General features: G+C 40.8%; 1 protein-coding gene across 1 annotated transcript in view; it reads right to left on the minus strand.

Moving 5' to 3' along the window:
* The window catches only part of LOC143380027 (transmembrane protein 131-like), a 152403-nt gene that overhangs the window by 33818 nt on the left and 91384 nt on the right, over positions 1-27201 (minus strand). Inside the window, 10 exon segments of the mRNA XM_077105160.1 lie at positions 15712-15808; positions 15911-16055; positions 16768-16922; positions 17833-17916; positions 17919-17981; positions 18105-18187; positions 18189-18227; positions 21133-21242; positions 23468-23494; positions 23611-23783. Coding sequence (XP_076961275.1) covers positions 15712-15808; positions 15911-16055; positions 16768-16922; positions 17833-17916; positions 17919-17981; positions 18105-18187; positions 18189-18227; positions 21133-21242; positions 23468-23494; positions 23611-23783 — 976 coding nt within the window.

A 27201-nucleotide genomic window follows, 5' to 3' on the forward strand; every position in this document is an offset into this window, starting at 1 on the left:
GATGAATAATTACTAGTTGCTTTACAGACAAATTTTAAATTTTTAGTTGCTTTGTAAAAAGCAAGTCTGTGGTTCATAAATGCCCAATTTAACATGGTATGACAGGAGAAAGGGAGTAGATTTTCTTCTGTTTAGTGTCTGGGATACAATATTTCTCCATCCTCTGTCCTTGAGATCTCAACATGTGATCCCGAAGATTTTGGTATTAAGAAGGAGAGAGCAAACAATAGTACACAGAACTTTTAGTGCCACATTATGGAAATATACACTACTTTTTGTTCATAGTACTTTACTTAAGTTAGAGATGCTAGTCATCTATCTTCAAGGAAGCCTAGGAAATTAGAGTTCCAAAATGCCAAAGTAAAAAGAGTGGCCCTTCATACAGGTGAACTCAAGTTGTCTCTACTATCATTGGAAAAATATGATAATATTAGGACTTTATACAAACTTAGAAGTTCTCTGTTTAATTTCCAAATATTATAATAAAACTTTTATTAACATTGCTTTCTTTTCTCCAGTTACACAATCTCTTGTAATATTTACTTATCTTAGATTTGTAAAGCAATAGTTAACCAAATTTCAAAAATAAATGATTCATTGTTGAAATCCAAAATATTTTTATGAAGTGAAAGATAAATTATTCTGCAGATAGTTGTGTTGCACCATCTTTGTTATACTAAAGAATACAGAAGAATAAAGAGATGCTGTCTATATAATTAGGCTACGATTTTTTGAGAATAAGCCTATCATATGTAATAATTTGTAAATTACAGAAGTCATCATATAATTATCATTCCATATCCTGTAAGGAATCTCCATACTGCTTTTTCAGAGTGGTTGCACCAATTTGCAGTACCACCAGCAATGTAGGGGTGTACTTTTTCCCACATCCTCATCAAAATGTATTGAATTCGTATACTTAATAATTGCCATTCTGACTGGAGTGAGATGGAATCTCACGTAGTTTTGATTTTCATTTCTCTAATTCCTAGAGATGTTGAACATTCTTTCATATATTTGTTGACTGTTTGTATTTCTTTTTCTGTGAAGTGCCTGTTTTAGCCTATTTATTGACTGAGGCTTTTGTTGTTGTTGTTTGTTTGGGTTTGATTTGGTTTGATTTTTGGTGTTAGTTTTTTTTTTTTTTTTTTTGAGTTCTTTTTATATCCTGGAGATTAATGCTCTATCTGATGTGCTGGTGATAAAAGATTTTCTCCCATTCTGTAGGCTCTCTGTTCATGTACTTGATTGTTCCCTTTCCAGTAAAGGAGCATTTTAATTTGATATCATTCCATTTATTGACTCTTGATTTTCTTCTTGCATGTTAAGAGTTTTACTGAGGAGGCAGTTTCCTAACAAACATGGTAGAGAGGTACAAAACTTGAAATGGAACAGTGATTTGACCCAGTTATTCAACTCTTTAGTTTATGCAAAGGAGTTAAAATCAGCATATTATAGTGATACAGCCACATAAATGTTTATAGCAGCTCAATTCACATTACCCAAGCTATGGAACCAATCTAGATGAATGAATAACTCAGCCATAAATAATAATGAAATTATGGCATTTTCCAGTAAGTGGATGGAACTGCTGAATAGCATGCCAAGTGAAATAAGCCAAAACCAAAAACCCAAAGGCAGAATGTTTTGTCTGGTATGTGGATCCTAACCCACATAGCTTTTTCTATGAAGTGGCTTTTTTAGCCTATTTATTGACTGAGTTTTTATTTTTATTTATTTTTGAGTTCTTTGTATATTCTGGAGATTAATACTCTATATGATATGGGTGGGCATCCACATATCGGGGAGGGAAACATTAGAAGTTCATTAGATTAGAAAAAGGAGAATGAAGGAAAGAGTGGGGGGATAGGAATAGGAAAGACATTAGAATGAGTCAGACATAAGTTTCTATGGTCACATATGTATACATGATCAATATAACTCCGCATCATGTTCAACCAATAAAATGGGATAAAAATTGGAACAAGTTATACTTATTCTATGTATGTATAATATGTCAAAATGCATCCTAATGTCATGTAATTATAGAAAGAAAAATGTTTTTAAAAAGTCATCATATAATTACCTACTAAATTTTTTAAAAAAAATTTAGTTTTAGATGAACACAATACTTTTATTGTATTTATATATTCATGTGGTGCTGAGTTTTATTGTATTTATATATTTATGTGATTGAACCAGTGCCTCACACATGCTAAGCAAGTGTTCTACCTCTGAGTCAAATCCTCAGTTCATACCTACTGAATTTTTTGAGAAGAGAAAGGTAAGTGAATTTTATGAGTAATAAAAGCTTGGAGGGAGAGTTCTCAGTTTACCAGAACTTTAAATGATTGTTATCTTTGTTCTCAATTAATGAGTGTGTTTAAAATTAGGGTAAACTTTGAATGGGTTCTTAAAAAATATCTTAAAATATACCACAGTGGCTAATCTACATTTGTAGAATAATTGAAGAATTAATTAAATGTTACAGACCTTTTGCAGGTATGGTCTAAAATTTTGAATGCTGAACAGTTAATTACAGGTGTAAAGAATTTAAGCCTTATTTGTAAATACAATTTTCTACTTTGCTTTGAATTATAGATATAGCCAAGTTGAGAGGACTTATTTTGTCCCATGATCAGATGCTACATTTACATCTATATGCTGAAATATTTATGTTTTAAAACAGGAGAAATAACATTTCCACATTTTGTTTCCAAAACGTCTATATCATGGTGATCAACAGACAGAAACAAACTCAGTGCTGCTTTCTGCAGAATGTTACACTATTTTGCAAGTTAGAGTTGTTATGGGCATCTTTCATAAAGAAGTTTAAGTCACTGCAAAAAAAATCATTCTAATTTCCTTTGAATATATGTTACTGTTAGTCACTGAATTTCTGTTCAACTTTCTCAGGAGAAAATATACATGCATACATACATGCAGGCCTGCAAGTAAAAATTTGGCAGGTAAATTTTGTTTGATTTACTTTACTTTCTTGACCTATTTCCTTTTATTTATACTCTGTTAGAAAGCACTTAGCTTCTATATACAGATTATATTGCTTCTGGACAAGATGCATTCTCAGTATTTTCAGGTACATATTACAGTGATCAGGTGTATTTCTAAAATACACATCATAAGAATCAAGCCCTATTTAATCTTGAGATAGATACTAGTATCAAATTTCATAAATATAATTATTTTGCTGAGTAAGCCTGGAAACATAGAGTCTCTGGTCTTAAGTGACCATAAAAGATCTTTTTGTTCTTTTAAGAACAACTAAGTGCTGAGTTCCTATTATTTATTTGTGTCAGAATAAACAATCATCAAGAAATCAATATGAAGACAAGCACTAGGATTATCTAATTTAAGATGAAAATAAACTTTAGTAAAACATGGGGAAAATAAAGTGTAATTATTTAACCTCCTCCAGTCAAGTAAGATTATATTGAGTTTCAGCTGAAATTATTACCAGACTAATATACAGTGCACAGTATAAATCCTGTGACTATCATAATCTTCAGTGTAGAAATGAATTCCTTAGTATGAAGATTTTTTATAATTTCAGGTGAACACATAAAATAAATTAGAAATATACTTCTACAGCTTGATTCCAGTTTTTGTTTGTTTTAATATCCTAATATCAGCATTTAAATTTGTATATAAACATTTCCAGAATAATTCCAAGAGAAAACTCAAAAAAAGTATCAAGAATTCTGCTGAGATTTATTATTACCATATGCATATAACAACTAATTTTTCTTTTTTAACAAAATGGGTTTGTTTCAGGCCTAAAATGTTGTCAAAATTCACTCTTTCAAATTGGTCTAACTAAATACCTAGAACACAGCCTTCTACAATACAACAGACTTAGGTTATATTAGCAATACTTAATATCTCATAAAATGATCATGCATTGCTTTGTTTTGAAAGTATTCTAAGTTCAAGAAAAATTTGGATAACAAAAAAAAAGCAGGATAGAAAAGAAAGAAAATCAGCATTGTATTTTTAGGAACACCATATCAGTGAGATAAAATTAAGTATCCATGTTTGTTTATTTTAAAAAGGCACATTTTCACAAAAAATAAAGAGCTACAAATAAAAATGTTGAATTTGTGACTTGTGACAAGAGAATACTTGCTTTCAGTTTATGTTATTTATTATTACACTTCCTTTACATGAAATACTTAATTCATAAATATTTATTTTTGCACCATATTAGCCACTATGAACGCCTAACATAGTTTAATGTGTTAGGCACATAACCTACAAGATATCATCTTTTACTTTTAGCAGTTTACAATCTAGTGAAGGAGAAAACTTATGTTTGCATAAACCATTAAGAATAATATAAAAAGGATTCCTAAATTAAAAGACAAAGAAAAATAAAACATAAGAAAGATATATATACCATAGATTTTTCAAATAAACAAAGTCTCCTGGATGAAGATAAACTTCATCTATATCATTAATTATGGTTGAGATTGGTTTATACAACTGTTAGATGCTGATCAAGAAAGAAGTAATGTCATTCATTTATGGTACACAATGTTTTATGATTTTATTTGCTACATGTGGATAGTAACCAAATTAAGTGTGGAAATTATCATCAATAAGCCAATAAACTAGGGAAATTCATAATAGTTGATAAAAATAAGGGTATTTCATTTATATGTTTTGTTATAACCAGAGAATTAAAGTAAAAATTTTAACAAAAATCCATGAATACTAAAATTTCCATATACACTTGAAAGATAAGAAGACAATTAAAGAATAAAATAATTAAAAATTAAGAGCAAAAGTGAAGTAGGAATACAGTTTTCTTGAATCAACAAATAAAAAAACAAAATAACAATTATAACACTAATAATAATAGCAATAAATATGATAACATACTAAGTGCATGCCAGGCACTGGGCTATAATTTACCTATTAATTCTTCTTTTCTCATAAAAATCTAACTAGTGGATGCCATACTTAGCTCTGAACTTTTGTGGAGAAAATGAGATTTTGAAAATTTTAGATCTTAAAACAGATGAATCATTGCTTATTTAAATGTTAAGTTTGTGTATTCAAAGACTCCTACAGTGATTCTTCAGCTTTAGGACTCTCTTCGAAAATGAAGGGAAAGAATAAGAAGTCCCTGTAAATAAACAATCTTCCATATTCTGGAGAAAAATCTTACATGGCCCATGGATATATGACTTGCAAATTCTTACACTACCTTTCTGTCCAGCAAGTTATTTAAAAAAACACAGGAATAGAGTTTCAGACAGAATAATCATCCCTTGGAAATGATTCAAAACAGCCTTAGGCTCAATCTTTGACATTCATTTTTAGCTCAGAGCCAGGGTTCTGATGGTAACAAAGCAGGCTGTGCAAGTTCAGAATGGATTGCAGAAAGATAGAGCAGTATGAAGATTCAATAAATTGAGCCAAATGAGGTGATTTTTAAAATATTAAGTGGCTCTTGTTATCTTCACAGAAAAGAAACATGAGTAACTACTGATAGTCTGAAATCTCTCAACAGACATGTATATCAAGGAACTGGGAGGGAGTGTGCTTGGATAGCAGCTGTCAGCAGAACAATGTTACCACCTTATTTTTTGCCACCCATTTGTGTGGTGCAGCACAATATACCTGTGCTCTGTGAGCATCACCTCTGTTTTCTGCCATTGAAATGAGGAAAATAGAAGTTCTCTGTGTGAAATAGTCCATTGTTAGATATGAACCCACTTATAAATTGACAAGATTTTTCAAATGCCCTCTCCCCCCTTAGTGTTTCTAACTGCATCAAAAGAAATTTAGGGTGAAAAAAGGGTCTTATGTAAATTTGGTGCTTCTGTATATCCAAAAAAGTAAGGAATAGTTTCTATGTGTATTGATTTTATTAAGAATATGTTTGAAAAAATATTTTATAAATAATCTCTCTTTTTTGTGTGCTAAATTTTCTTTCATTAAAAATTATTTAGACAATTAGCTATTTAGTTCTGTATTTCTTTGTATTTCTCAAGAGACAGTGGAGATAAAAAATGCTTAATAAGATGTTAAAAATAAAAATCAGAGCTGACAATGGGAAAGGTGAAGCTCACCTATAAATCAGGAGAGATGATAAGCAACCTTAAATGTCATAGTAAAGAATTTTCCCATGCTTCAGTAACAATAGCTGGGAAATTCAGAGGGACCAAAGCAGCCATTGGTAAAGTCTTCATTAGAATTTTGTTTTTGATGTCTGGTGAGTCTCAATATTGTCTGTAATTGTCAACATTCTAAAGCTTACCCCTAAGATAGCTGCAGTAGATACCATATATGTGTAGTAAAAAAAAGACCTATTGGGTTAGAATCTCAATCATCAATGCACTGGATCATTGTATGACAAGTTCAAACATGTGCTAAGAGAAGTGAGATTGCACTGGTTAGTTAAGAGCAAGTAAAATCTTCCCAGTGCAATATCAAAACAGAAGGATGGCATTAATCATATGCAAATAAAATGAGAATGAAATAAATACATGCAGACAGTGGATGAGAATGTATATAACCACCAACAGCCATTAACATCTGGGTATGAGCAATGGGGATTCCTTGAGATGGTGTAAGGAGGAGAAAGGTGTGGTGCAATTTGGGTTTTGGAATCATTACTTTGATTTCACTATAAAAAATATGTGGAGAAAAAAAAGAGTGCTTCTGAAATCTGCTTTCTTTTCTTCTTTTTGTTTTATTCCCATAAAGCCAATGTATCATGACATCTTATTTATTCTGTTAGAAAAAATATAAATTAATATTAAGTTCCTGAGATGTACTGGATGTTCTTCTGAGACACTGAAATACTGCCATGAACAAAGATGGCACAGCCCTTGCTCCCACATAACTGTGAGTTGTTGATGGTGGGTAATCGCACATGTGCCTATGCTTCAAATCCTGAGAATATTCTGACAATTACCAGATACTTCTATATGGTTCCCTTTATTCAGTCTCATACCTGGTGAAATCATCTGCTTGCTTTGGAAATTTTTCTTCAGTTTTGTTTTTAAATCTACCTAGACTGTAAAATAAACTCATTTTCCTCAAAACTCTGTTTTTGCCCATTATTTCTCATTTCTGTAAATTATATTACAACAATCCAGTTGCTCAAGCAAGCCCAACCTCGTTGTCATCCTCCTCTACTAGAGTAACCCTGAGCCATGCCAGCTTTTTTTCTCATTTTTTTTTTTTTTTTTTTTTTACAGCAAGGACATCCTTATGGGCCTCAGACTCCAGGACTGCCATCTCCAATTCCCTGAGATTCTAAAAGTTATCTTCTGAATGTGAAGAAAATATCATGTCACCTTAATTTTAAAATATTCTACTGGCAGTAAGTTTTCTTTAGGACAAATATTGAGAGTCCAAATGGCTTACAAAGTCCTCCCCATCCTAACCTTAATTTCTTATCCTCAAAATATTTACTGTCTCTCCAGAGGTAATATACCACACAAGTAAATGAGTTTCCTTGTTGTTGCCCAACAATAACTTTACTCCATGCTTTCAAACATTCAATTTTTCCTGAAGAATTCTCTTTCTCCTTCTCTTCTCAATATTAAACCAAGTTTTTTTTTTTTAGAACTCAGCACAAATATATTTTCCTTGATTAATTAGTTAGTTCCCTTTTTTATTTCTCATAAAACAATCTTGTTATTTTGTTACATATAGCTATTAATAATTAAGTATTCACTCCCATGCATTCAGTATTTAGAGGAGGAACTGGCTTACACTGGGTGATCAATTTTTGAATTGATGATATATCTAAGCAATGTTGATGGGCAATTTATGTGTAGAACATATTTGGTTGAGGCTTTCTGTTTTGTTGAGTATTTATTTACATTTTTATTTTTTTTTAGTTTTTATTATATTTTAACACATCATTACTATATTATTATATAATATTATTGTCATTTTTATTTCTTTTTATTATTTTACATATTCCCAAAACTCATATTTCCAGTTGATGAACAAATGAAAGAAAATGCTCATAGAAATGAGGTACTAGGAATTGACTTTCACCCAATGTCAGAGAAAAGGTAAAGAATAGCTTAAATAATGGTGCATGGGATTTATTTAGTGAAACAAAACAACAACAGCAGAAAAAAACAGAGACATAAATTAGGTGATAATTTAACATGAAAAAGTTAAAATGTCCCATAAAGTAAGAGAGTATAATGAAACACGAGAGATGGAACTGATAGTGACCACAAAATAAGAAGTTCAAATTTCCTATTTCTGAAGTGAAGTAGTTTTGAATGATGATCAGATCAAGGTGTATAGGATAAAATAATTGCCTAGAATAAAGTTCACTGGAAAGGAACAGGCCAACAAATGAAGGATTTGGGTCTCATGTTAGTCCCTTATTAATGATTCTTTAAAAAATATTACAGAATATTTCTATAAATGCAGGTATACCTGTTTCTCCTACTCTCACTGATTTAATATACACTGTTTTTAAACCACTCTGCAGGCTAAACTTGGCCTCTGCCAATATTTGAATAGTACACGAATTAAAAATGAGTTTTACATTTTAAAGTGGGGTTAAAAAGTAACAATAAGAATTGTATCTTGTGAAACATAATATTTATATAAAATGCAAACTTCAATGTCCAAAAAAACATTTTCTTGGAACACAGTTGCACTCCTTATTTTGCACACTGTCCAAGGTTGGTTTTTCTCTACCTCTGCATAGCAGAACGTTGCCATAGTGAGCAAAAAGCCCATAACATTTGAAAAATGATACTTTACAAAGCTGCTCACCGAGCTATGGTCTATAATAATCTAAAAGTCAGCAAATTTAAATTTATTATTTTCACTTGTGTTTTATGTTTGAGAATATTAAATCTGTTAATTATTTCATTGTTGAGTTCACTCTACTTTCTACATTATTCTTCAGAAATATGCGGAGTACTGCATGTTGCTTCAATTCTTTTTATGCTGTTGAGAACTACAAAAAAAGATATTTGGTCTTTTATTTAAGGATAATGAAACAAGCAGGACATGGTGGTGCATGCTTGTAATCCCAGTGGCTCAGGAGGCTGAATCAAAAGAATCTCAAGTTCAAAGTCAGCCTTGACAACTTAGTGAGGCCCTAAGCATCTTAGAGAGACACTGTCTAAAAGTAAAAATAAATAATAAATAAATAAATAAATAAATAAAGGACTGGGGTTTGGCTTAGTGGTAAAGTATCCCTGGATTCAATGCCCAGTACAAAAAAAAAGTTTATGAACGAAAAATTGAGACCATCTAAGCAAATTACCCAAAGTCATAACTCCAGGAAGTTGTATAGTCAGAAATTGAAGATACTATTTTCCAAAATAAAAGTCTCTGCTACTTTTTTATATGTGATATTTCTTCCTACAAAGTTCACTACTCTCTGTACAAAGAAAAATGGTGTTCTGATGATCATCATGTGGCTGAGCCAATTATTTTACTCAATTTTCATTGAAAAGTATCATTAATACAAACCACCTCTCAGCTGTATGTCAAAACTGTGGTTTTAAATTACTGACAAACATTGAATTTGGAATCATCATAATTGACTGTACTAACAAATTGTTTTGTGATATATAAGTTGGTTTTTTTTTTGGGGGGGGGAGTGATACTGGGAATTGAACTCAGGGGCACTTGAGCACTGAGTAACATCCCCAGCCCTACTTTGCATTTTATTTAGAGACAGAATTGTTTCTAAATTGTCTCTGAATTGCTTAGTGCCTCACTTTTGCTTAGACTAGCTTTGAACTTGTCATCCTTCTTTCTCAGCCTCCCAAGCCCTGAAGATTACAGGCATGAGCCACCACTCCCAGTATAAGTTGGTATTCTAATGAAACATTCTGCAAGTATTTCCATCATAGTTTTAAATAATAGACCTAAGAAAGACATGTGTATTTTAAGTTAATTTAAGCTTCTAGACCCTAATTTCACTGAATCTTTGAATGCAGGAATCCCTCCATAATGTGAGGTTATTTTTACTCATCAAAATTCTCAATAATTCCTAAATCACACAGTGATATTTACTTCATCAATTTTTAAGAAAATTAAGTACTTTTTGCAAATAATTAAGAATAGTTTAAATATTCTGGAAATTAAGGCATTATCTAAGGTATGAGTGCCAAATATTTCCTTCGATTCTGTAGGGTTTCTGTTAACATTCTTGATTTTTTCCTTTGCTGTGAAGAAACTTTTCTGTTTGATAACATCATGTTTATTGATTTTGGATTTTACTTCTTGTGCTTTAGGAGTCTTCTTGAAGAAGTCAGTTTCTGAGCCAACATGTTGAAGTGTTAGTCATAAATTTTCTTCTTGTAGCTTGAAGGTTTCTGGACTGAAGCCTAGATTCTTGATCCACTTTGAGTTGAATTTTGTGCAGGATGAGAGATAGGGGTAGAATTTCCCTCTGATACATATGGATTTCCAGTTTTCCCAGAACCATTTGTTGAACAGGCTATCTTTTCTACAACGTATGTTTTTGGTGCCTTTGTTGAGTATGAAATAACTGTATTCATGTGGGTATATTTGTGTCTCCTATACTATTCTATTGGACTTCATACAAAGAACTAAAAAAACTTTAACAAACAAACAAAGAGCAAAGGAACTAAATAGACACTTCTCAGAAGTAGAAATACAAATGGTCAACAAATACATTTAAAAAGTTCAATATCTCTAGCAATTAGAAAAAGGCAATTTAACACTACATTGAGGTTTCATGTCACTCTAGTCAGATTGGCAATTATCAAGAATGCAAATTACAATAAATGTTGACAAGTATCTGGGGAAAAAGATACACCCTTGCATTGTTGGTGGGGCTGCAAATTGGTGCAACCATTCTGGAGAGCAGTATAGATATTCCTCAAAAAACTAGAAATGTAACCACTATTTGACCTAGCCATCCCACTCTTTGGTATATTACAAAGAACTTAAAATCAGCACAGTACAATGACGCAGCCACATCAATACTTCTAGAAGTTCAATTCACAAAAGCTAAGCTATAGAATCAACATAGATGCTTTCAGCAGGTAAATGTATAAAGATAATGTGATATATATATACAATGTAATATTACTCAGTCATAAAGAAGATTAACTCCATGACATTTCCTGATAAATGGATGAATATGGAGACTATCACGGTAAGTGAAATAAACCAATACCACAAAACAAAGTTTGAATCTTCTCTCTAATATGTGGATGATAACACACAACCAGGGAGTGGAGAGGAAGAATATAAGTTCAGTGGATAGACAAAATGAGTAAAGGTAAAACAGAGGTGACAGGAAAAGGAAAGACAATGGAATAAATATGACATAATTTTCCAATGTACATATATGAATATACCACCATGAATCTCAACATTATGCACATCCACAGATTGGGATCCTAATTAGAATAAGATATTCCATGTTTGTATGAACATGTCAAAATAGACTCTACTGTTGTGTATAACTAAAATGAACAAACACAAATTTCAAAAAGAATAGTTTGATAATAATCACCCTCTGCAGGTGAATTAATTAATATTAGTCACTTTCAAATTGCTAAAGTTTTAAGATGTCCACTCAAAAAAGCACAATATTAGATGTTGTAGGAGATGCTGTAAGAGATAATAATTAGATTTTGTAGAAGATTATTTTTATTCATACATTTGGCAACTCGCACACTGTCAAAATTAAAAGGAGAAGATGAGTTAATAAAAATTCAGAAATGAAAACTATTTGCCCACATGCGATTACAGACTCCACTGTATATTTCCTAATGTTAATTTTTACAAGAGGATACCACAGACTGAATGCTTATGTCTCCCTAAATTCATATGTTAAATCTTAATTTTAAGGTGATAAAATTTGGGAATTTATAATGTTATAAGCATGGAGAACTCATGAAACCATAATGAGCTCTCTTGCCTTATGAGGACACAAAAAGTTGATACAAAAAGTTGTAAGTCTGTAACTGAGAATGGAGCCCTGACCAGAGGCTGAAATGCTGGCATTCTTATCCTCAGACTTCCAGCCTCCAGAACGTTCAGATTTTTGTTTTTTTCATTAGCTAATCAGTCTTTGGTACTTCAGTTTAGCAGCCTGAACTAAGACAGGAAGGGACATTCTTGGTGATCGGGGCCAAGAATCCTAGAACAAAATTTATTAACAACTTCTCAAGGTTAGAACTAAGATACAATTTACATTAAAGGACAATATATTTCACACAAGTTACTATAAATGCAGAGAATATACTACTGTCAAAATTCATGAAAAACATGCTATATTATAATATTATCAAGCATTATCACTGTTTTGATTAATGTCTCTCATAAATAAAACAAATATATTTATAGATTTTAACAATAAGGAGAATTGAACATATATGTCCTATACCAAAGAGAGTCCTAATATTTTATTAACCCAAGATTTTAATTTACTATATAATTCTGATTGCCTGTTATGAGCTATTTTAGGTTCTGAAATTTCAATAAAAATTCCTCTTATCATGCCATTTATATTCTCATTTATGTGACAGATTAAAAAATAAGTAAATAAGCAAAGATGTAAAAAATGAATACAGAAGTTAGGTACTGGTAGGTCTAGAGGAATAAAGTCAACGGAAGTTGCTAAGAGATGATTTAGAGAATAAAAATGTGGATGTGTAACCGATGTGATTCTGTAACTTGTATTTGGGGTAAAAAATGGGTGTTCATAACCCACTTGAATCAAATGTATGGAAGATGAAATGTCATGAGCTTTGTAATGTTTTGAACAACCAATTAAAAAAATATACAGAACCTCAAGGTTTTTGATCTAAACAAGCATAAGTAATTATTCAGTTGCTAAAATAAAGCCTCATAGCATAAAAAAATTGGGGGGAAATACCAATGTTTTGATTGAGAGCTTTTAAGTCTGCAATGCATATTATACATAAATATTTAAAATAAGCATGTGGGAAATATGAGTTGAAAATGCAGGGAAAAGTTCTAGGCTGGGAAAGAAACTTGGGAGTCATCAGAGGAGAACAGATTAAATTAGTTCATAAACATAACAAGTGAAGATAGAGAAGAAAAGATTTCCAATCAATAAATAAATAATTTGAAATTAAAATACTATGTAAACACATAGTATTATTTATTTAAGTATTATTTAAATACTTAAATGAAAGGAAAAATCTCCAGAAATACATAATTGCCATAATGATCTCTAATAGAAAGAGAACAGATGAGTAAAAAGTATAAAAGTACATATATGAAAATTCAAATTAATAGTATACACAATTTCACATATTGAAATAATCCATAGGCTAATAGAGACTTGGTGCATTCATAAATGCAATATCATAATAAATGAAAGTTAACAAATAAATGCATGCTATGGTAATTTATGTGGACAGCAGAGCATCATATGAAGCAGGGAAGACCTCACTTGTACTTTCATTTTCTTGTGATTCCAATTTTATGAGGTTTCTCTGTCGCCAAAACTAGACTACCATTGTAGAATATTAGAATACAGTTGTTCATCACTTAAAGCCAGGTATATGGTCTGAGAAATACCATAGTTTCATTGTATGAGCATCACAGGGTGTGCTTACACAACCTAAGAGGGCTGTAATGTCAGTAGAGAATATAATCCTATGAGACCAGAGTGGTATGGGCCATCCATTTTGACCTGCAGATGGAAGAACCATTAAAATTTTTTCCTATGTGGGTAGATAAAATTTAGGTATGCTTATAATGCTCTGTACCTTGATCTGGGTCTTATTATTATTTGAGTCTTAAAGAGTATAATTATTCATGAGACTATATAGTGATAATTGTGACTACTTTTTATGTACAACTTTTAAAAAGTATTTATAATTATTTAAAAAATCAAAATAACCAAAATATATTAGAAATACCAGTGTGTCTAAAATACACATATGAGCTATTAAAATATATAGGATGCTTAATAGAAGATTTAATAGGGTTTATATGGATATGATATTGGTGTTTAAACAAACAAACAAACAAACATGGGTAAAAAACAGGAACTTTTCCAGTATTATTAGACAAAATAGGAAGATAAAATATACACATTGGACATAGAAGATTCCTTTATAAGAGACAAACACAGAAGAAATTGATATGATAAACCTGACAACACATACTTTAAAAATACCTAAATAAGGAAAATAAAAACATCATAGAGAAAATATTAGAACTGTATGATAGTTATCTAATTTTATAGCTCACTAATATGAATATTAACAAACTAACTGAAAAATATTTAAAAACTAGAAAGTGTTCTCAGTATAAAACACAAATATATTTTAATTTGACTCATGATCTAGTATTCTAATTCTTCTATTTTTTAACTTTATGCATTCTCCACATGCTCTATTAAAATTTTACTAAAACTATAAAGACTTTACTCTTATAAGATTCATAAAATGTCTCTGAGTGCTTGTAAATTGTTTTCCATTTTAATTTATTATTATATTGCACAATTCCAGAAAGTAGCAGTCTATTTTGTCCTGTGTAAGCTCAAAAAGAATTGCTTTCAGCTTTTAAAATTGCAACCAACTGTGGGACATTATTTTGCAACATTGCACACACAAGCTCATGTGCTCACTCAGTAAGAAGCTGGATGGCATTTGTGCCTACTGCTTGTGATACATGTAGAAGCATTCTTGCTAGTCATCTCCTAGCCCTTCCTATTCCTTACCATCCTATCCAATTCATCTTTATAAAATAAGTGTTAATTTCAAGTCAGTTAGCTGATGTCATTAGACTGTAACCCAATTTTTAAAACATTGCTCTAGCAAGTGTTGTATGAGCTACATTTAGTCTAAAACAATGGATAAACTTAAAATTTGGAATAATATAAGGAGAGCATGATTTTCAATCATTCAATTTGAAAGCCTGATGTAGAAAAGTACAGCTGTGATCAGAATACTTCTATAGACATTTTGTGTTAATCAGTATACAATTATGATTACATACTGTGTGTGTAACTGTGATTATAGTTCTATGACATAAGCAAATTTAAAATCATGTATAGATTTAGTTACCTTTCTGAAAAGATCATTTTGAAGAAGTATGTGGCTTCGTAGAAGAGAAGAATGGAGCTGTAGCTTCCGTGTATATATCTTTTAGAAAAAAGGATGCTATGTTTTCATGTTAATGGTGCAAGTAAGAGGGCATGCAAAGTTCCTTTAGAATACTGTCATGAATTTTTATCATGCCATCTGAATATTTTAAATAAAAGAAACATTAATGCAATTAAACTGGTAGAGACAGTTTTCTTTGCCCAAAACACAAAGCAAATTACTCTTATTCTTAAAAAGTGGCTTCGCACCTAGGACTTCCCACTGGTACAGAGGGCATGGGGCCTGCTGCTGCCACTCCTCTAGGCGGGTCACCAGCGCAGGTGGCTAATGCCATCACACTGCTACATGTGTCAAAGGGCCAAGATGATTCACGAGGATCCCCGAAAAGCCATCAGAGTGCCCCCTCCAGCCCAGTAGGGTACCGAGGAGGAAATGTCTGGACTGGGGTCTGCTGGCCCACGGCCAGGGCCTGATGCACCCCTTTCATCAGGGACTGTGGCTCCCCCAGCAGACAAGGAGTGTTAGCAGCGCTAGCCACACCTAACAGACAGGGAAATGCCTCTGGGGGGCGGGTGGCCACGTGGAGGCGTCCTGCCCTCCTTGTTGATCAGGGGCAACCACATACCTGTCCGAGCCGTCACTGTCAAAGGGAATGTGAGAGATGCTGAGGCTGCTGGAAAAGTCTGTTTTGCTTGAAGACACTTTAGCAAAGCCATTCCCACCTGCGACAGTGGATCTGTGTCAGTGAGGGCAAACCGTGACCAGGGCCACGCGACCGCCCTGTGCCCAGGTGTGCTGGCCTTGGGGCAAAGGTGGGCACTCACCAGGGCTCTTGTCATAACCTGCCGTGACTGCAGCAAAGGTGGGGTTGCCGTTCTTGCCTGGGAGCGAAGCTGCTTTCGTCAACTTGCTTTTGCTTCCTTTGGGCTGCTTTATTTTTGGGTCACTAAGGAAGAAGCAGAGTGAGGACTGAGTCCTGGCCAGCTGTGCCCATGGCAGGGCCAGCGGGGCCTTCTCGGGGCTGCCCTGAGCCCGCTGTGGGTCAGACGGCTTTGTTAGGTGGCAGTGAGGGGTCTAGGGACTGCAGAGGCTGCAATCGTGTTCTGGGGAATGCTGCGAGGGGCCACTCTGCAGAGCCACCACTGCCTGCATGGGAGTAGACCTCAGAGGGGGCTCCTGGCACAGCAGGGCGACAAGCCTACTGTGGCAAGGCCTGAGCAGGCTCTCCAGCCATGGTGGTCACAGCCTCTTGCCAACTCTGGGGAAACCTACATGAGCCTGCCAGGATGGGACACACAGATGCCCATGATGGTGCTGGCACCTGGTGAGCCCACCCTCCAAAATCAACTCGCTAACGGTCCCAGGCAGACACAAGGGGCTCTGCCTGAGTGAGCGTGGCTGGTGGGTCCCCTGGCAGGGCCCATCTGCAGTCCTAGCCAGAGCCCACCCAACATCAGGGTCTTAGCACCACATAAACCCGTGTCCCCAACCTCACTTAATGCCTGGTGTGCTGAGAGTGCCCTGGCCAGTCCAGGGTGACAGTAGGGAGTGGCTCAGAATAGGAGCAGGATCATTGCTGGCCCCAGGTACAAGGGCCAAGGGCAAGTACCCGAGGTGTGGCTGGACAGTGATGGTGGCCATCGGATGCCCCTGCTGAGAAGAGGCCCCTATCTGCCAGAGCTGCTGTTGAGATGCTGCTGTAGCTGCCCTGGGACGTGAACGGGCAAGGGGCGGCAGGGGGAGACGGAGAGGCGGGGCTCGGTGAGGTCTGGCGTTGTTTTAAGAATATGTCTGCATTGAGGGTTTGCAGAGAAAGTTTATAAAGACTGTCAGTTGCTGGAAATTAAACACAAAAGGCCTCATTAATGTGATATTTTGTGCTCTTTATCAGCTACTTCCGACGTTCTCAGCACATGTGGGACTCAAGCTAAGGTGCTGATGTGTTCTGCTTAAAGGTTTTAAAGAGAAACCAGGAGTTCATTTGTGTGTACCCTCAGGGGCATCAGGGGCTGGCACCTGCGCTGTCCCTGCCAAGCTGGCCGGGTGCTCTTGGGTCTTGACATCTTCTGCTTCCTCTTCCTCAGGACAACAGCTGAAGCCACCACCTGGGCTGAACGCCCCCCGTTCTACAAGAATACCTCGTCTCCCCCTTGGTGTGAGCTGCCCTGGCCCCAAAATCACAAGGATACGCTCTGAGAATCCACCTGGCCTTGTAAGTACCGTCCACAGGCTGGCGTAAAGACTCCTGGTAGATGTCTTACAATGTTTACTCTGCAGCTAGATGACAGTCCAGCACAACTGGACAGGAAACCCACCACCGTCCTGCTCCGAGTGCTGCCCTAGGACAAGGAGCAGGAGGGGGCTCCTGGTCCTCAGCCCTGCCCGCTTGATGCGTCCTGCAGAGGCCCTGGCTCCTCTGCAGTGCCCACCTGCAGTGCCCTCTGCCTGTGGCTCTGTGTCCTTGTCTCCAGAGCCACAGCCAGCCCCTTGCTATTCTCTATAGTACTGTGATGTGAGGAGCTGGCCGCAGGCAAAAGACCGCTATTGTGGAGTGACAACTCTTGGATGATCAACAACCCGACCAGGTCATTCCACCGTGCACAGAGGCAGTGCTGTGCTGGTGTCCAGCTTCCCGGGACAGAGCCCTGCGTGAGCCTTTGTCAACATGGCTGGAGCACATGCTCCCACGGTGTGGATAGGGTGTGGGTAGGGTGTGGGTGGCCCCGGGTGCCAGGTCGGTACTCACAGCTGCCGTGCCTGTGGATTGGCACCGCATCCCACTCTGGTGGCGGAGAGTCCTTCTCACCCTCTGAGCTGCTGGTGTTGCTGGTTCTTGACTACTGGGGAGAAATTTTGCTAGGGCAGGTGGTTTGTTGTCCACTAAATTATTTGTACCTGCCCAAAAATCAGACATTTGTTAAGGGAGGGGAATTCCTTAGTTCTGCTCCCTCTCTCCCTGCCAGGTGGGCACTCGCCCCAGTCTCCGGTGGCTGACCACTTAGATCAAAATGACAATGCCTTTTGTTTTCTGGGAATTTTGTGACTTGGATCCACTTGTCAAAGCAGTTGGAAGAGGAATCTTGGTTGGGAGATTTCTACGGTTTACTTTCCAATGTGGCAGGGTACGGTAATTCTAGAGAACTGGAAGACATCCAGGGAGGGAGACATGTATCTGTTGCTCTGGGTGAGGGTGGAAGTCACTGATGCTAAGTGGGCTTCCTCCCGGCCCAGCCCAGCCCACCCCAGCCCAGCCCAGCCCAGCCCAGGACCGACTGTGTGCTCAGCTTCCCAGGGCTGCTCAGGAGACACTCAGCATTTAGACCCTCACCTGGTTCAGGTACAGGTGAGGGCTATTGCATCCACTTCAGAAAATGGGTACAGAGCCCTGAACTGTTGTGTGGGGCTGCTAAGTGTGGCCGCGGGCCTGGAGCTCCGGGGCCACTCTGGGACTCTCGAACACACAGACATCAAAGATCTCAGACCCGCCCCACCACAGCTCCTGCTATTCAAAACCCTGGACACTTTCCCATAGAAACTCTGGCGGGGGGCACCTGTGCCAAGTTCCTGGCTACTGTGGAAATGCACCAATTCCCTACAGAGAAGCAGGGCCACACCTCGTGCCTGTGGTCCAGGGGAGCGGGGTGCCATGAGAGAGCTCAAGATAATACACATGTACAAGCAGAGACAGGCACAGTGGCACATGCCTGTAACCCAGTGACTCGGAAGGCCGAGGAAGAGGGATGCCAAGTTTGAGGCTGGCCTTGGCAACAAGAATAAATAGGGGCAGTTAACTAACTGACTTTTCTTTCTTTAGTCTCTCTGCATGACACAAATTTTCTATAATTAATAGGTATTATTTTAGGAATTAATATAAGAGCAAACCAAAAACTCAGAGGGTCTCTTAGCCCTAATAAACAGAACTTTAGTGCGATAACAAACTGATGTTCAAAGAATCAAAAACAAAAACCGCGCACTGCTGATGAGTGAGACCATCAGTACACAGAGCCATAATGTCTTTTGTGGCTCTTCTGCTTCTGACTGTCAGGGTTATTTAAAAACTGTCTTCCAAAAAACACAGAAGGCTGCTTGAGGCAGACACCAGCCGTGGTGCAGGGTGTGGGCATGGGTTATTTTTAGGATAGGTAGTCAAGAAGTGGGGGATGTCTGTACAAAGCTTAATTCTGCTACTATAACATTAATTGGCTTTTTAGAAAAAAGGTGCCAGAATATTTTATTTTTGTTGATTAAGCCAGATGATCTTTAGCAAAATACTTTTTTAAGACTTCCAAAAAAATGGACAAGAACCAACTTTTATTAGGTGGCTTTTTCTAAAAGGGAAGGGAGAAAGTGGCTCCCACAGGCTTTGTCCCTGCTCCAGTCACACATGCTGCATGGATGTCTGGGGGACAGAGGCTGAGTGGGTGGAGACGGGTGTGCTCCCCATGCTGAAGGGCTGTGGTCTAGTGATGCAGCCCAGGGCCCTGGGCTCTGCTGTCTGTGCAAGTACGCTGCTGGAGAGTGTGTGGCTTTTGGTGCACATTCCAGACTTCTCTGTGCTTTTCACAGATTTTATATTCCAATTATACTAATGTGTAAAATGCTCATAAACAGAAAATCCAATGAGTAAAGATGGTTGCTGTCCTAAAGCAGGATGCCCTGGGCCCTTCCTGAAAGGAAGCCCTTTCAGTGCCTGAGGTCTAATCCTATTTCGGGCATCTCTGACCTGCGATGGAGTCTTCTGGAGTCCACAGGCCTGCTACCATAGGTGCTAAAGCTGGGAAAACAGACCACGTTTCTGCCACCGCAGCCCCTGCTCCCAGTCCCAGGAGCTGACTTCTAAAGTCTGCTCTTGGGGTGTGGCTGTAGGGTGACAGGCAGCCCAGGCCCTTCCCCTGGCCTATGATCATATGCACAGCTGGACAGGATCTCGGGCAACTAAAGCCAGGACTGGCCCTGATGATGGCTGCCCGTCAGCATGCTGCATTCACCACCACTGCTCGCTGGTGGTGATGAACTGGGACTCTCAATGCTTTACCCTTAAATTTGTAGAAACAGAGGACAATCAGTGGGTTTGAAGAGAACTGAGGGTGCATGTGTGGGGCGTGCTGCCCAAGTGGCCTTCTGGGACCCATTTCTTTTTCAGCTATCCATCAAGAGAATGGAGAACTGCGGACGGAGAGGACTAACTGCCTTTGCTGTGCTTTGCTAGAGAATTAACTCACAGACCTCACAAGGGTGCGGGCTCCAGTGAAGCCTTTTCAAATTAGGAGCCTGCTAATGGCCAGCACAAACCCCAGAACACCACAGGAGTCAGCAGAAGAGGGCTGAGAAGAGGAGTGTGTCCTGTCTGCTCGGCCTTTGGCACTAAACTCAGGCACCAGGACTAGGGCTAGCAGACGGCAGATCTGGTGATGTCACCTATGGCACAGCATCTCTAAGACCATTCTTAGGAGCACTGGTTTTATAATTTACAATCACAAAATATATTGCATAACTCTATTTTCACAAGATCTGTGCACCCCAAAAGCTCATTAGTAACTTACTAGTTTAACGCCCTCATTTATCCCGGGAACACTCGGTAGCGAGCCTAGCTGTGGGGCCCGAGCTGGAGGTGTTTCCTGAGAGAACCATCTGGCTGGGGATACCAGCTCTGAACATTCTTTTTGGTATGAACAAACTTGCAAGTTTTACAGCACAGAACTTGAGGTCCTGACACCAGTTCTGGGCTGGTGCTGCAGCAGCCTTGGGGCGCTTTCTGGAGGATGTCACACCTTTACCTGTGCTGACCATCAAGGTCACCTTGAGCAGAACTGAGAAGCCTCTCTGCCTGGGAATGAGTCACAAACTGAAATTCTCCTCCACACCTGTCCCCTGGCAGCAGATCATCAAACTGGCGCCCCCGCCTCCACAGGTCTAACACTTGCAGCCCGTGGCTGTCCTGTCCATGGCAGCGAATGTGATGAAAGCCCCAGAGGAGCATGGCTTTTGCTGCAAAGGCCCTGGAAGGGAACCTACCCTCACTCCTCTGCACCCTCTTGCTCCTCACCTGGGTTTCACATCCGTGGGGATTTCTTTCTTAACATTTAAGAGCTTTTTGCTTTTTTTCTTCACTTGAGATGTTTCATTTTCATGTTTTCCGGGCATGGCTTGTTTTCCCTAAATCCTGTAAAAAACGCATGCGGAATTGCTGAGAAGAATTAATAAAAACAACAAATGATAAGACACTAAGTGGATGTATGTTGTGAAATAAATAAACGTGACACATTCCTTCCCTGAAATCTACTGTAGTTCTGTCAATTTTTCAACCACATTACGATTATAACTATAATTATGTTTTGGCGAGTCCGAGTTTTTTACAAAGTTCATTTTAATATACTCCTATCTGATTGAAGTGGGTGGTGGCAGTGGAAGAAGCAACTGGTAGCTCCTTATTTTTAAGCATCAGGGAGCAAAACCTTGTTTTTATAAGGAGAGTTGAGCAAAGACTATAAATTTAAACACTCTTAGCAACGTGCCTAATCCAAAGCACAAAACTCAGGGCCAAAAAGCCAGGCAAGCCTCCCTCTATGTGTCCACACCTGGGCCTTCCACTGAACCAGCGTGTGGCCAGCTCAGTGGGACCATCAACAGGACAGGGCTGAGGTATTCATTCACCTGCTCGACACACATTTACTAGACACCCACTTGGTACCAGATAGTGGGACTGGCATGCGGGTCTGGCCTCTTCCCTCAAGAACCTTGAGGCCTAGCAGGTGGAGAGAGACAGGACAACCTGGGAGCAATGTGGGCCCGTGGTATGACAGAGCACTCTAGCCTGGCCGCCAGGTAGAGCCTGGACTGGGGAGGGCCACCCAGGCTGCCTCCGAAAGCCAGGCCAGCGCAGAAGCTGCACATGCATCGTACAGTGACTGATGCTGCTGTGGCATGTGCACATGAGGTCCCTGGACAGGCGTGTCCACTCAGGTGCTGGGGAACCCACCAGGTGAACTGCTCGTGAGAAGGCTGTGCACCAACACCAGCCTGGCTCTTCACCAGTCACTCAAGGAACACTGGGGTACAGAGAGGAAGGACACACCCAGCAAAGGGGGCGGCTGTGGACGCAGGATGGAGCCAGGGGTGGAGTAGCACCTACCCGCCAGCGTCCAGACCTCCTGCCTTGGTGACGACAACACTCTGACTTAGCAGGCCATGCCAGGCCAGGCGACTGTCCAGGACACCAAGCACAGGCAGGTACATCAGCCCCTGGCTCTTACACCCTGAAGACTACTTTGAGTTACTGGAGAAGCATCTCCTGAATACTCGGTCCACTGGGGGCCACAGACCGAAAGCTTGGGAGGACAAGGCTGTGGCCTCCCTGTCCAATGGTGCTTAAGCACCTGGCACAGGCCTGGCATTCAGGGGTTTCAAGTGTTTGTTCAGTGAATGGGCAGAAAAGACACGAGGAAAATGACCTCTTGCATGTGACCTTGCTGGGAAGCAAATACTCCACCTGCCAACTGGGCCTGGTCACAAAGAAAAGCTCCTGACCTCTGGGGGCACCACACCAGGACAGAGCCCACCGAGGCAGCCAAACAGGCCTGGGTGCTGCTGCAGCATGTGCACGCAGGGGCAGGCAGAGGACAGCGCCAACAAGGGCGCCAGGATGGTTTAGCGGGTGCAGGAATACTGGCAGGTGCCAGCCACTGAGGGTGACCAGGGTGCGGCTGCCACAGGGGAGGATGAGCCTGTGCAGCCAAGGCCCCGGGATGCGCAGCAGCTCTTTGCTCTCTAGAGGATCAAGTGCAGAACCCTAGTACTGGCTAGAAGTGGACCAAGCAGACAGCACGGGCCAGCTGGGAGGGGTATGCAGAGCAAGGCCGCTGCCCTGATAGGAAGGCACACATGTTTCCAAAATTAATTCACCCTGCAGGCACTGCTGGGCACATTTAAGAAGTGACTCCTTAGGTCACTAGACTGAAGCTGAAAGAGACTCTGCTCTGTGATCCCTTTACGTCTCAAACATTCATCTAAAAGGTGTCAGAGCAGAACCATCCCCGCCCTGCACACAGCTCGGAGCTCACGTTCCACGGCTGGGACTTTCCCCTCTGCGATGCCATGGGATGCTGCCACATGCTGGGCATTCTGCAAGGTTATTCCTGAGCAGAAGACTCCGGGGACAAGGTGGAATTCTCATGGCTGTCATGTCCTAGGCTGGGCTACCAGCTCTGGGTGACCACTGAAGCCTGGGGTCTCGCCCTGGGCCACACTCTCCTGGGATAGTCACTGCCCCACCTGCCTGGGGAGGGAGCTGTGACCATGAAGGTCCTGACGCTGCCCAGCCTCTCGACACAGACAGCACCTGTGAGCTAGTAATAGGGGTCACTATTCCTGATACTCCCAGCTCTGAAGTGGTGCTTCCAAACGTCCTTCTCTGGGGGAGGTGCAGCTGTCCATCCCAGCTGGCCTGGCATGAGGGCTGACCCGTCCCCACGGATGCCCAGCGCTGCATGACACCAGGCCCGTGGAGCGGGTGCCCGCCGCCTACCTCCTTGAGCGGCTCAGTGTCGGGGTTGGAGGCCTTGGTGGTGGTGGAGGAGCTGTCATCGTCGGCCAGGGACCCCTTCAGCTCGTCCTCCGGGGGCCTTCCCTTCCCCTTCTCCTCCTTCTCCTCCTGCTTTTTTGGGGCTTTGACCTTGCGCTGAAGGCCTTTGCCTTTCCCTGTGGGTGGAACCAGGTAAAGCACCGCCTGCTCCAGGTGGCGGGGAGCCCAGCCTTCATGCCTTTTGGAAGAGGCTGGACTCTTTTGTCACTCAGGAGGGATTGAACCTTTCCAAATCAAAACTGGATTAGATTATTAAAAATATCAGCTCACAGGCACGGTTTGTGTGTAACCGAGTGCAGCCCAGAGCATACAGCTGGTGAGCTTGGACCACTCTGTCCATCTGGCAGACCTGTTGTCAGCCTGAGAGTGCCCCAGAGGGTGATGAGCTCTGTTGTCACATAGTGGAACCAGGTGCCTCTGAGACCTGCTCAGAGACGGAGGCCCAGTGGTGACACATGTGATGAGTGGCCCTGTGACTTTGGGGGCTAGAAACCTGGCAGTGGAGCCACAGTGGCCAGTCCCAATGCCACTTGTCCCCAGCTTCTGGGGGTCCTGGCCTTTGGCTGCACTGGAGAGAAGAAAGCTTGGAGGCTCCAGTGAGCAATCACAGAAGGCCTCAGGACAGCGGCCGGCACAGGATACCGGGTGACACAGGACACCAAGTGAGGCCACACTGGCTACAGAGCGCCTGTAATGAAAGACCTGGATGCCACCAAGAGTAACAAGGCACAGCCCCATGATATGTTCGCCGGGGTGCTGTGTGTGCCGGGAGCACAGCAGTGAGCAGCCATTCCTGCCTCGCCGAGCTGCTCCTGGGTATGGATGGGACACGCAGAGACACCCCCACGTTCCACACCTCAGAGGCTCCTGCAGAACACCAGGGGTCAGGGCTGCACCCCAGCCACTCCTGTGTGAGTTGTCATTTCTAAATACATCCTTTGAAAACAGTGACTTCATACAACTTATTGTGAACCTCAAGTTTTATGCTTTTTCTCAAAGAATGTCACTGTTAATGGTTCTAGGGACTCAAACCTTGGCATCAAGATAAGGGCTTGGTGAACTGTGGCCCATGGGTCAAATGTGGCCTGTGGCTGTTTTATATGGATTATGAGGGGAGAATGATTTTCATAGTTTTAAGTGGCGTAAAACAAACAAACAAACAACAAAAAATGACTAAATAAGCCCCAGAGAAAGTCTGTGGTCCACAAAGACTCAGATACCACCTGACCCTTTACAGAAAGTTTAAAGAGTCTGGTCTGGTAAAAGAAAAAGTAAGGCTCTGGGACAGGAGTGGTGGTGCCCACCTAGTCCCAGCGGCTCAGGAGGCTGAGTCAGGAAGATTTCGAGTTCAATGCCAGCCTCAGCAACTTAGTGAGGCCCTAAACTACTCAGTGAGACCCTGCCTCTGAATAAAACATAAAAAAAGCTGGGGGTGTGGCTCAGTGATTAAGCACCTCTGGGCTCAATACCTGGTACCCAAAAGGGAGGGCAGAAGGAAAGATAACGCTCTGGGGTGGTTTCCAGGAATGTCCCTCTGTCACTTCACAATGATCCCAGGAGGTGCTGGATTTGAAACCATAACTGAATATTAAGTCTCAATATCAGGGCCTTCATCCCAGGAGAAAACTGACCAGTCTGGTTTAGTCACTACAGCACTTGACATCCCTGGAGGGCCAGAGTGCCTCCCCACCCTGGGAGACAGGAAAGGGTGTGTCCTGCTCCAGACCAGCCCAGTCCTGAGCCATGAACTTCTCACCTGTGCTGCACAACTGGCCAGTGCTGCGGCCTGGGCAAGCAGTGAGGTGTGGGAGGAGTGGACTTACCTACCCTAGCCCAGACCTCCAGGAGAGAGGAGTGGAGTTATTAAAGAACTGAACTCAAATTTTAAAGCCATGGCTAGACAAAGAAGAAGAATAAATACTTACACCAATAATTAAGTTGAAAACTGGGTTAAAAAGGTTATTTTATGAAAGAGTAGCTTATACTTTTTGCCTCCAAGTCTTTATCTTTTTATCATTAACTTTTAAACATGCTGCCCTTGACTTCTGTTCTCGGTGCCTTCATGGATGTGATTTTGGAAAGCGTCAGTGATCCCTCCACCATGGAAGCCAGGGACTCGCCTCCCGTCCACCCCTGGCCCAGAGCACCTGCAGAGTCAAGGCCTCTCCCGGCCTGCTGCCAACACCATCACTGTTGGCCTTCTCTTCTGACAACATTTTTGCCGCTGCTCCTAGCAATCTGCCCTCTTCCCCTTCTGTTCTCCTTGGGGGCTCACTTTAAGCAATTCAAATCTAAAATGTCTAAAACTAAGTTAAATACACTCAAGTCTTCTTTCAGGGTCTCAGTCTATAATAATATTTCTTAAGCAGACACACTTTAGGATAACCCAGGGAGCTTAAACAAATACGTGAGAGATTCTGAATGAACGGCTCTGGAGGGGACAGTGGCATAACTGGCACACAGTAGCTCTAAAACAATCTTTCAAACATGATGGCCCAGGCTGAAGTGGCAGCGTAGAGACACTTGGTGCATCTCCAAGGAAGAACAATGCCGAGTGTGAACCTGGTGACAGAGGAGGGGTCTTCACGGGGCAGCATGTTCACCAGGCACTTACCACAGTGGCATGAATGTCCCTGAGGCCAGCGGCCTTCCTCTTCCTCCTCCTCCTCCAGCGGCCCAGCAGATTCCAGCTCAGGGGCTGGCTCACCTCCTGTGGTCACCAAATCCCTGGTGACATTCCCCTTTGGAGGCTCCCAGCTTTGCACCTTGGGCTCCATTTCTCCCTCAGTCTCAGCACCATGAGGGCAGCGCTCAGGTCTCAGAGATCTGTCACCCTCTACCAGCGCTAGCCGCAGATGTGGGGCTGCCGTTGGTTGGTTTTGTGCCATGGAAGAAGGAGATATCGACCCTGGGACCTGCACTGGGACTCGTTACCCAAAGACCAAACTCTTATCCCACTTCAGGGCTTTCTAAGTAACTGATCCTGGCCATGAGTAGGTCCAAGTAGACCTGACAGCTCGAATGGGAGGCCTGCAGCCGAGGGCGCTGCTGGTGAGATCACAGCACACTCGCTGGAGACTCTCCAACCCGACTTGAGTTTCTCTACTCACTGGAGCCAGACGATCCCCCAACAGGAAACAGAAACCCCCTTAAAAACACCCAGAGGCCTAACAATTTTGTGAAGACAGAGTAGATGTACTTTTCCTTATTCTTTCTGTTAATAAGCACATCTAAAATCCCTGGGCAGTATATAAAATAAAAATAAGCATAAGAAAGTTCTGAGAGGAGAAGAGACGGTGAGACAGACGGTGGCCCAAGAAAAGGCATGGCGGTGCGCTCCCTGAACTTTCTCCTTGCTGCACCTACCTTCCCCACGAGCATCAATGCACACAGGCAAAACCCTAACAAAGGCAGGAGGGGCACCCTGCAAGACAAAAGCCTTCTTCCCTGCCAAACACCACGTGCTCCCACCACAGCACGCCAGCCAAGGCTGAGCAGAAGCCCAGACTCCCTCTTGCAAGGCCATCACCAGGC

Source organism: Callospermophilus lateralis, chromosome 14, assembly GCF_048772815.1.
Source record: "Callospermophilus lateralis isolate mCalLat2 chromosome 14, mCalLat2.hap1, whole genome shotgun sequence".
Taxonomy (NCBI): domain Eukaryota; kingdom Metazoa; phylum Chordata; class Mammalia; order Rodentia; family Sciuridae; genus Callospermophilus; species Callospermophilus lateralis.